This window comes from Penaeus monodon, chromosome 26 (assembly GCF_015228065.2).
Source record: "Penaeus monodon isolate SGIC_2016 chromosome 26, NSTDA_Pmon_1, whole genome shotgun sequence".
In the NCBI taxonomy this organism is placed as follows: domain Eukaryota; kingdom Metazoa; phylum Arthropoda; class Malacostraca; order Decapoda; family Penaeidae; genus Penaeus; species Penaeus monodon.
Window position 1 is genome coordinate 39,184,022 of NC_051411.1, and position 11,763 is coordinate 39,195,784.

An 11,763-nucleotide genomic window follows, 5' to 3' on the forward strand; every position below is an offset into this window, starting at 1 on the left:
GGTTTGAATTTGGCGGGCATCAGCAAACCTATCCTACGTCTTACGAGAAAGCGAAATAATCCATGAAAACAATACCCACCACCCACCCCAACCCATCCCTCGCAAACCCCCACCCCTTATATTAAAAAAAAAACCCTCTCACCCACCCCACCCTCCCCCCAAAAACAAGAAAAAATAAAGAAATAAGACCCTCCCCCCCCGACGAAGGGCGAGCGGCGGGGCGAGGCGATTCGAATCTGGCGGGCTTCCGGGGCGCCGTGCGTGTGGCCCCCGTGGACTGTTGTGGTGAATCCAACATGGCGGCCGTCGTCGTGTCCCTCTGAGCCGCTTCGCCAAGAGCAAATTCCCGTTTTCTTGCGACGATGCGCAGCGCCATGACGGAAATCTCCCTGTGAAAGTGACCGTGTGGTATATCTATGAGTATAGCGAGTGGCGGAGGAGCAGAGCGAGTGCCAGTGGCGGAGTCCGGGCCGCGCGAAGGGGGAAAGGCAAAGTGGTGTCAGACCATGAGAAGGAAAGGGAACTGAAAACTCTTCCTCCTCAGCTCGAAGGGAACTCGGCCTCCTCCTCCTCCACCTCCACCTCCTCCTCCACCTCCTCCTCCTCCACCTCCTCCTCGAGAAAGACCCCCTCCTGCGGGCGATGAGGGCGACTCCGGGGATCTAGACTTGGCGCAGAGATTGAAAGTCTTCCGTTCTTGGTGAGTCGGAGGAGGACACGCGGAGGCGCCTCTGCCTGTTATTTACACGGAAAAAAGGAATTTAAGACAAAACAAAAGACAAAAAACAAACCGTGGGGGGGAGGGGGGAGGGGGAGGAAAAAGATCCGTGAGAATCTGAGCAGAAATGTATACTTTTCTTTTCTTCTATCTCATTCTCAATCTCTCTCTCTTTCTCTTTCTCTTTCTCTTTCTCTTTCTCTCCTATACATGTCATTTATTTCGTGTTGTTTGGGTCGGGTCGGCCTTTCTTGTGTGTGTCTTGTGTCTCTCGGCGAGGAAATATTTAATGCTAACTCGGCCCTTGTGTTGTTTTTTGTTGCATTTAATGAGGTTTATTGAGGTTGTGTTGTTATTGCGGGGGGGGGGAGGGGGAAATTAGGCTCTTTTTCACTAATTTATCCGGTTTTCTTAGGGGGGAGGGGGGAGGGGAGGGGAGAAAAAATTGCGGTTATTCTGTGACAGTTTCTTTGACAGTAGCTGTTGTTGTAATTTTTTTTTTTTTTTTTTTTAATTGACGGGGGGGGTGAAAATAATCCGTGGGTTTTTGTAATGTTCCCGGGGAAAGGCTCGTGTCATTTTGGGCTTGCGTCCGGCGTCCGGGGAATTGTATTTGTGAGGGTATTCGGATTTCGAGAAGAAAATGTCCGTCGTTTGTTTATTAGCGTTTCCAGTTTCCGAGAAAAATATCCAAGTGTGTTATGCAGTTTCCCAGGAAAATCTCGTGTCACGCTGTCTAATCCGCAAGGATAGTCCCATTATTTATCATTTCAGGGAAAATATCCATCAATTATTATTAATATATTATCCAACATTATGCTTGATAATCATGGGTGTTGAATATGCCCCCCCCCCCCCTTTCCCACGCCCTGTTTGTGGGTGGATAATGGGTTAGGATTGTGTAAGAGGAGGAAAAAATGCAGCTGGATTAGGGTTTTTGTTTCTCGGGCATGTTAAAGTGGGTAGGGTCTATTTATCACTAGTGCATAGGCCTACATTATTTGTACGAGGATTGAATTGGTTGCCTTGTTGGTTTCGGTCGTTCCTCTGGGCTAGAGTTTGTAGCAAGGGATGTTTTGTGGAGTTTTTTTTCGTCAGATGGGCCTTTGGTTTTACACTAAGGATGTTAATGCAATTGCTAGGTTACAGCATTCATTCCCTGTATCTGAAATAGATTTCTTGGGTGTCCTAATCATTTTCAAGGCTTAGTTTACCATGCTGTGGTCTAGTAAAATGGGAAGTTGCTTAGTTGCTTTGTGAATAAGGGATTTTTTTTTTTTTTTTTTTTTTTTTTTTTGCTTTGTTTTTGTTTGTGGGGAAGACCCAGGCTAAAAGGGTGGTGTGTTTGTGGGACTGCTGCTTGTGTGTTTGTTTGGTTGAGTTTTGTGACTTTTTTTTTTGTTTGTTATGTCATTGTTTGCTTGGAAAAGGAGCAGATGGAGGTTTTAATTCCCCCACCCCCCCCATTTTTCTATTCTTAGTGGTGTTTGGGTCTTGGGGAAACCACACAGTTTTTTTTTTTATTATTGTTATTGTTGTTATATAAAAGTTATCTCCAGGGTATTTGTACAATGTTTGGGGGGGGGGGGTCATCCTGTTGTTTGTTTTTCTTATATAAAGATTGAAGGCATTCATCCATAAAACATAAATTTATACATTTTTTCTACAGCTGATTTATGCATTTGATCATAGTTTTGTTTTATTAGTGTTTTTTATTTTTTTTTAATTTTTTTTTTATTTTTTTTTATTTTTTTATTTATTTATTTTTTTAATACTTGAATATTGATCCTGTCAAATAGAAATACAGTTTAATAGTATCACTATTGATCATGGAATCATATTATACAAGGAATTTTAAATAAGAGTACTTAAAAACACAACAACCTTGAATGGGTATGAGAACTTTCTCTTCTGGTTGACAAGGTTTTGAAAGCCAAAGTAAAGTCCAGGATTATTTTGAAGTGGACTTAAATAATTTCTTTGAGATTCTTATTCTATAGAAATAGAAAATCGTTAATTTGTTTAGAAATCCAAAATTCTTTTGTTTACATTCTAAATAACTCAATCTATAGTCTGCTTTTTTAAAGATCACTTTTCGGGTGCTATTATTTGTAATAAAATTTTGGGGAAACATGTAAGGTTTGGGTTTTTTTTAAGGTGTTATAATTTTTCTTCACACCAGCTGCTGTGGATTTTGTTTACCATATAAATTTTTACTTTTGCTAGACTTACCTCATTATTGGACATGGTTTATTGCATACATGATGTTAGAGTTGGGTTAAAAAGGTTTGACAAACATTGCAAGAGATTTTTTCTTTGTTAACAATTAGATTACTTTTTTGAAAAAAGCATAAAACAAATTTATTTGTTTAAAAATGATTAATTAAATTTTTTTACAAAATCTTATATTGTTTGGGGTATTTAAAAAATATAAGTTTTATATTTTTGTGCAAATGTTTTAACCTTGTGCTTTTTGCAATTTATATATTATAAATTTTATATATATATATATAAATATTATAATATAATTAATATTATATTTAAATTAATTATTAAATCTAATTACAATTAACCAATTTAAAAAAAGTATGGTCCCTTTACTATATCCATGATTTCTCTCTCTCTCTTCTCTCTGTTTCCCTGTCTTTTTGTCTCGTCTCTGTCTCCTCTCCCCCCCCCTCTCTTTTTCTCTCTCCCCCCTTCTCTCTTCTCTCTCCCTCCCTCTCTCTTTTTTCTCTCCCTCTCTCTCTCTCTGTTCTTCTCTTTCTCCTCTTCCTGTCTCTGTTTTGTCTCTCCTCTCTCCTCTCTCTCTCTCCCTTCTCTCTCTGTCTCTCCCCGCTCTCCTCTCCCCGTCCCCCCCTCCCTCTCTCTCTCTCTCTCTCTTCTCTCTCTCTCTCTCTCTCTCTCTCTCTTCTCTCTTCTCTTCCCTCTCCCTCCCTCCCTCCCTCCCTCCCTCCTTTCCCCCCCTCCCTCCACCCTCCCCTTTTTCCCCCTTTCCCCTCCCCCCCTTTTCTCTCCCCCCCCCCCTCTTTCTCTCTCTCTCTCTTTCCTCCCCCCTCCCTCTTCTCTCTCTCTCCTCCCCCCTCTTTTTCTTCTTTCCCCCTCTCTCTCTCTCTCCCCCCTTCCCCCCTCTTCTCTCCCTCCTCTCTTCCTCCCCTCCCCTCTCCCTCCCTCTTCTCTCCTTCCCTCCCTCCCCTTTTCTCTTTTCCTCCCTCTTCCCCTCTCTCCCTCCCTCATTCTCTCTCTCCTCCCTCTTTTCTCTCTCTCCTCTCCTCTCTCTCCTCATTTCCCCTCTCTCTCTCTCTCCTCTCTCCTCCTCTCTCTCCCCTCCCCCTCCCCTCTCTCTCACACCCCCCACCCCCCCCCCCCCCCCACCCCCCCCCCCCCCCCCCCCCAATTTCTCTTCCCTCTCCTCTCCTCGTCTCCCTCTTCTCTCCTCTCTCTCTCTCTCCCCCTCTCTCTCTCTCTCTCTCCACACCACACACCACACACACACCAACACACACCACAACACACCACACCACACACACCAAAACACACCACACACCACCCCCCCCCATTTTCTCTCTCCTCTCTCTCTCTCCTCTTTCTCCTCTCTCTCCCTCTCCTTCTCTCTCTCTCTCTCTCTCTTCTCTTCCTCTCTCCTCTTCTCTTCCTCTCTCCTCACCCCACCCACCAACACAAAACACACAACACCCACACACACACACACACACACACACACACACACCCACATTCTCTCTCTCTCTCTCTCTTCTCTTTTTCCTCTCCTCCTCTCCTCCCCTCCTCTTCTCTCTCTCCTCTCTCCCCCTATTCCTCAACCCTTTTTCTCTCTCGCTCCCTCCTCTCTCTTTCTCTCTCACACCCTTCACCCCCCCCACCCCACCCCAAACCACCGCCACCCACACCCCACACCCCCTCCTCCCTCCTCCTTCCTCCCAAACTCCTCCTCCTCCACTCCTCCTTTTTTCCCTCCTCACCGCCACCCACCTCACCGCACACCCTACCGCCACAACCCCCCCCCCACAAAAACCACCCCACCACTCCTCACTCCCCTCCTCCCCCCCTCTCCCTCTCCTCCTTTTTTAAACCCCCCCCTTTAAAACCCCCCTTTGCAACCCCCCCCCTTGTGAAAACCCCCTTGTTACCCGCCCCCTTTTTGAACCCCCCCTTGGGAAAACCCCCCTTTTGAACCCCCCTTTGTACCCCGCCCCCCCCTCGTTGAACACCCCCCTCTGTAACACCCCCCTCGTTAACCCCCCCCCTCTGTACACCCCCCCCTTTACCCCCCCCCGTGTAACCCCCCCCCCCTCTTAACAAAGCCCCCCCCCTTTTGAACCCCCCCGTGGAACACCCCCCCGTGAACACGCCCCCTCGTGTGAACACGCCCCCTCGTGTGAACACGCCCCCCTCGTGTGAACACGCCCCCCTCGTGTGAGCACGCCCCCCCCTCGTGTGAGCACGCCCCCCTCGTGTGAACACGTCCCCCTCGTGTGAGCACCCCCCCCCCCCCCCCTTGTTTGGACACGGCCACTTGTATGAGTGCACACACCACATACCCAACACACGCCCACGTGTATGGGCACACATAACACAAGCCCACCTGCATAAGTGCGCACACACTCTCACACACACACACACGCTTACACACTTACATGTGTAAACACATGTACAAACAGGCTTACATGCTTACATGTGTAAACACACGTACACATGTACACACACGTACACACATGTACACACACTTACACACACGTTCTCACACACATCCACGCACATTTACTCACACACTTACTCACACATTTACTCACACACTACACACACACTTACTCAACTTACACACTTACTCACACACTTACTCACACACTCACACACTTATACACTCACACACACACTTACACACTTACACACTTACACACCTACACACACACCTACACACACACCTACACACACACTTACACACACACACTTACACACAACCACACACACACACACACACACACACACACACACACACACACACTTACACACACACACTACACACACACAACACACACACACTTACACACACCCACACACACACACACTTACACACACACACTTACACACTTACACACACTTACACACACACACTTACACACTTACACACACACTTACACACACACACACACACACGGGCGCACACACACACACACGGGCACACACACACGGGCACACACACACGGGCACACACACACGGGCACACACACACGGGCACACACACACGGGCACACACACACGGGCACACACACACGGGCACACACACACGGCACACACACACACACACACACACACACACACACACACACACACACACACACACACACACACACGTACTCTCACACGTAGAAAAGGTATGAATGAGAATGAATATCTTCACAATACAAGAGATAGATATTCATTCTCATTCATACCTTTTCTACATTGTCAATATGAATAAGGTTCGTACTCTCACATGTACTCACACATATACATGTACATGTTCTCACACAATGTTTCTAAAATTATTTATGTTGTAAGGTAATCGTACAATATTTAAAGTTTCTCTTAACTTACTGGTGTAACTGCATTATTACTGTTGTTATTATCTGTTTACTGTAGCTATTTCCCATTCTTATATTGGATAGAAAAAATTCAACACATCAAGTGGTTCTCTCTCTCTCTCTCTCTCTCTCTCTCTCTCTCTCTCTCTCTCTTCTCTCTTTCTCTTTCTCTCTCTTTCTCTTTCTCTCTCTTTCTCTTTCTCTCTCTTTCTTTTCTCTCTCTTTCTCTTTCTCTCTTTCCTTTTCCTCTTTTTCTCTTTCTCTCCTCTTTCTTTCTCTCTCTTTCTCTTTCTCTCTCTTTCTTCTCTTTTCTCTCTATCTTTCCCTCTTTCTCTCTCTCTTTCTCTCTCTTTCTTCTCTCTTCTCTCTCTGTTTCTCCTCTTTCTCTCTCTGTTTCTCTCTTTCTTTCTCTTTTTCTCTCTTTCTCTTTTTTTTCTCTTTTCTCTTTTTTTCTCTTTTTCTCTTTTTTCCTCTCTCTCTTTCTTTCTCTTTCTCTTTTTTTTCTCTCTCTCTCTTTCTCTCCTCCCCTTTCTCCTCTCTCTCTCTCCCCCTTCCCCTCTCCTCTCTCTCCCTTCCTCTCTCTCTCTCTCTCCCCCCCTTCCTCTTCTCTCTCTTCCCCCTCTTCCTCTCTCCTTTCTCCCTCTCTCCCCCTTCCCTCCCCCCCCTCCTCCCCTTTTCTCTCCCCCCTCTTCTCTCCCCTTTCCCCCTTCTTCTCTCTCTCTCTCTCTCTCTCTCCCACCTCACTCCTATCTCTTTCTTTCTCTCTTTCTCCCTTTCTCTTACCCTTCCTATTTACCTGGGCCTGAGGATAGCACTTAGTTGGGCTTTCTTGCTGAACCCAGTGGCTAGATTATGGATGTAACTGCATTAATAAAAAAATTGGCTAAATTTGTTTTGATTTTAATGTGACAACATGGAAGACATGAAAGTGGGTAATGTCTTGATCAGGAAGAAATTATATAAATTATGATGATGATATAAAAGGAAATGAAAATTTAGGTTGATAAGTTATCATGTTTTGTATTTAGTTATATGTTGACAGTGATTTTGGGATCGGCTGGTATGTGTATCAATCACTCCTTCCTTCCACTTTCAGAGGCTTCAGGAATTCATTCTAGCTTGTGTTAAGTGTAGTATGTTGGTGGAAAAATTATATGATTAGACAAAATCACTCCTGGCATGATTTTTTTTTTGGGAGAAATCATGCAACTTGCAGACAAATGTATGGCAATATGCTCTTTTCTGAGATGTATTTAATATGAACTTTAGATTTTTTCCAATATAAAAAAATGGTTATTGTTAAAGGGATTGTATTTTGCTGTATCTAGTTATTTAACCCAGCAATGACAAGCCGGAGACCAATGGCATTTTTCATATGGAAGAAGCCAAAAAATACGAAAAGTGCTGCATAGATGCAGCACTTTCTTCATTTCCATAGTTTGCAATTATCTTGTTACTTAACATAGTAATACTTGGCAGACTGCCTATCTTGCCATATCAGTGTCATCATCATCTGCATCATCAAGATCCATCATTGGTTCTGGGTCACCTTCTGAGACTTGCTTTCCTATACATTCAGAATTTTTTTGATTTCCCAATTGCTTGTTGACTGCATATCCTGCTGCATTTTTCTCTCTGTGTGTAGGCTGCTGCATGGGTACAAATGAGGAGGAGAAGTCTGGGATTGCTTCCTCATTGGCTGTTGTAAAAATACACAATAGTGCATGTTATCTGGATCTTGTCTTTGAAGTCTTTTGACAAGCGCATCAGTTGGCAAGGCACACACTGTTAACTAAGCCAGGATATTATACGAGGAGTGGAGATTTCATATAGAATTTGTACTTTATTTACTACATTGTTACTCTTTAACTTGTAGGGTTATGATAATCATGATGAGTGAGAGGGAAAAATCAGTGCTATGGTATATATAAAAACAAATGCTGGCTTTAAAAAGACCAGATGGTGGGTAAAAAAACAAACGGTTTTTATACTTTGTTTTTAAAGGAAAGGATGTAATGCAGTCTGTATCCTGAAGACTCAAAAAAATCTCTCAAGTTTTGATAAACACTTGGATGTATCTGGAATAGTGAATATATTTTTTGCAGACAAAATTATAAATATCAAAGCCATATGTTGAAAGTTAAGTAGAGTGGCATCAGAAAATTTAGAAATTGTTGCCTTGTATAGATACTCCAAATGGAAGTTAATGGTGTCATATTTTTTTGTTTATAAACATTATTATCGTTTTACTGTACTTTTTCTCATTCCTATATGGGATAGGATAGGATAGGTTGGATTTTGTGCTGAGAATTAGGTTTTGTTTATACATCAATAGACAGCTTGTTGCTGTTGATTATAATGGTCCATTGCCAGCACCAGGTCATGAATCACCAAGACCATCTCATCTGGTCACCATGGCTTGAATTTTGGTTCCATTGGTCATTTGGTTGTATTAAGCTAGTATTTTTGTGCTTTTAGAGACCTGTAGATTCACTAAACCAGCATATTCTTGAATCACAAAATATATCTGTACTAATCATTTCTGTCTTTGGATCATGTTGTAAAGTTCCTTCAGATCATTTTTGCTATCCTTATAAAATTTCATGTGGTACTGAGTTTAGATTTGCTTTGTTTGTTCATCTTCAGTCACATTCTGAAGATCTGAAATCATTTATTCCCTCTTCCTCCCACTCACTCTCCCTCCTCCTTCTCCTCCTCCTCCTCCTCATCCTCATCTTCCTCCTCCTCATCCTCATCTTCCTCCTCCTCATCCTCATCTTCCTCCTCCTCATCCTCATCTTCCTCCTCCTCATCCTCATCTTCCTCCTCCTCATCATCATCATCATCATCATCATCATCATCATCATCATCATCATCATCATCATCATCATCTTCCTCCTCCTCCTCCTCCTCCTCATCTTCCTCCTCCTCCTCTTCCTCCTCCTCCTCCTCATCTTCCTCCTCCTCCTCCTCATCTTCCTCCTCCTCCTCCTCCTCATCTTCCTCCTCCTCCTCCTCATCTTCTTCCTCCTCCTCATCTTCTTCCTCCTCCTCCTCATCTTCTTCCTCCTCCTCATCTTCTTCCTCCTCCTCCTCTTCCTCCTCCTCCTCCTCCTCCTCATCTTCCTCCTCCTCCTCCTCCCCCTCCTCCTCCCCCCTCTTCCTCCCTCTTCCCTTTCCCCTTCCCATAATGTTACTAATTATTAGATAGAAGTTAGTCCCAAAGTCTGAGATGCCTTATTTGACTTGCAGATAAACTTCAGTCAAATTTGAGTCACCTTGATAGAACATAAGCTTTTAAAAACTGGTCTGTTTTTCTGCCTCTCAGTATAAATGAGACAATGGTGAACATGAATTAGTATTGTAGTACATTTTTGTGTTTCTGGATGCCCTCTTTCTCCATACAGTCAGTTCCTGGCATGGATGAGCTAATCTTGCTACTTTGTTTTGTATGTCCACATAGATAGAGATAACATTACTTATTAATGCATAGCTATAGATTGTTTGCTGAGTGTTGTATTATAATTGCTCTATGCATAATATATGTATGAATATATGAATTTATCATTGCATATACTTATTTATTTGTTAATTTATATTTATATGCAAAAATAATGTTCATATGTATATCAGATCTTTTGTTTTTATTTTTTAGCAATTCAATTTTTGACTTGTCCTCTATTCTTGGAAAATAAATTTGCCATCATTTTCCCCTTTTCAGATGTTTCCAAGAATTGATGATCATTAGCCGAGCCAGGAGGCGTGGGTGGGGCATACAGAGGAGACATGGCTGACAGAATGGCACGGCGCAGGGTCAAGCTCTATGCGCTAAATGCTGACCGACAGTGGGATGACAGGGGCACAGGGCATGTCACATCCTCGTAAGTATTTATAGGTTAACATTTGTATTTACCATTGTATTTATCTAGTGTGTGGAGGAGTCCTGTTTCTTAGGTACAGTCACACCTTTTTCTGTGTGATTTATATGCAGCTTAGGTTTGAAAGGTTTTCCATACAAAAGTAAAATTGTAACCTTGGCCGTGTAATACCATAGTGAGCAAAGAAATTAAAAAGTGATTTACATAATTCCTACGTAAGCATGGTTAGGGTTACCATCAGTTATTGATTGGTTTTGGTGATGCATGCTATTCAAAAAGTAGGTTTTTGCTGCCTGTAACAGCCAAATCTTCAAGAAAATGGGTTGGGCTGAATCTCAGTGACAAGTAACTTTTTTTTTTTACCACCATTTTCCTAGTACTACACATAATGGGAGTCATTAAAACTGGTGGGGAGGAGCTTGATGAGCTGTCAGTTCCACATTCCAGGCAAAACAGGTGTATCCATACATGTAAAAAGATATTCCCCATGTTAGTTCATATACATGTATATGTATAATTGTTGATTCTATATATGTGTATTTCTCATGATTTTTTATGGTACATAAACCCTATTGATATACTGATATAAGTGTTTTTTCATACTTGAGTATATCAGATTGAAAGTATTTTATTGAGTGAGTATAATCCTACTGGCAAAAAAAATCTTTAGAAATACAAGAACTGATACACAGCTAGTTATTTAACCTTGTATTTGGTCTTACTATATGTACTGGAGGGTAGTATTGAAATGATGAGTTAAGGGTTTGTATTCAGAGAGAGAGGAGTGTTACCAGTTTCAAGGGAATATGAATGTAGTGAAGGGAGGATGAGATGAGCAGTTTTCAGTGAATGACAGTTTTCATTGTGCCTTGTGATGTGTGCTATCACAAAATTTTACAGCAGGTTCATTTTTATATACAGTTATGTTACTTTGAAAATTCATTTCAGGCACTGTTCTAGGTTAAAATTAAAGGAAAATTGGAAATTGGTTAATTCATTTATAGATATGTGTCTGAAAATAATTTTGATCAAGTTTTCCTCAATGAAAATTAATGGTTATTTAAGAGATACAGTGGAGGCAATGAAAATTGAAAAAAGAATGACTATTCTTTTTGTAATACTGATATTAATGGGTCAAAATGTGTATTGCTCATTGAATTAATTGCCACAAATCAGCTCTGGTATATATGTATGTATTTTTGCTTTTATATATTGTATAAAGGTAAAATAATGAAACATGATCTAAATAGTTTAATACCCCATTTTAACAATTTTTGTATCTTGCTCCTCAACAGATATGTGGAACGGTTAAAGGGCATGTCCTTACTGGTGCGAGCAGAATCCGACGGTTCCTTACTTTTAGAATCAAGAATCCAGCCAGACACCGCCTACCAGAAGCAGCAAGGCACTCTCATTGTGTGGTCGGAGGGAGAAAACTTCGACCTTGCCTTGAGCTTTCAGGAGAAGGCGGGTTGTGATGAGATTTGGGAGAAGATCTGCCAGGTAAGGGGTGTGAGGTTGTTGCTGATGGGTGATAGTTTTGTTCTAAATTGTCTGTCATGTGTTCTGTTGAACAGTTATGGTG

General features: G+C 42.3%; 1 protein-coding gene across 1 annotated transcript in view; it reads left to right on the plus strand.

Moving 5' to 3' along the window:
* The first annotated feature begins 268 nt into the window (after positions 1-268).
* Positions 269-11,763, plus strand: part of LOC119589696 (serine/threonine-protein phosphatase 4 regulatory subunit 3A-like) — a 21,908-nt gene continuing 10,413 nt past the window's right edge. The window contains exons 1-3 of the mRNA XM_037938281.1: positions 269-700; positions 10,022-10,181; positions 11,474-11,681. Coding sequence (XP_037794209.1) covers positions 10,087-10,181; positions 11,474-11,681 — 303 coding nt within the window. The 5' untranslated portion in view covers positions 269-700; positions 10,022-10,086. The remainder of the gene's footprint in view (positions 701-10,021; positions 10,182-11,473; positions 11,682-11,763) is intronic.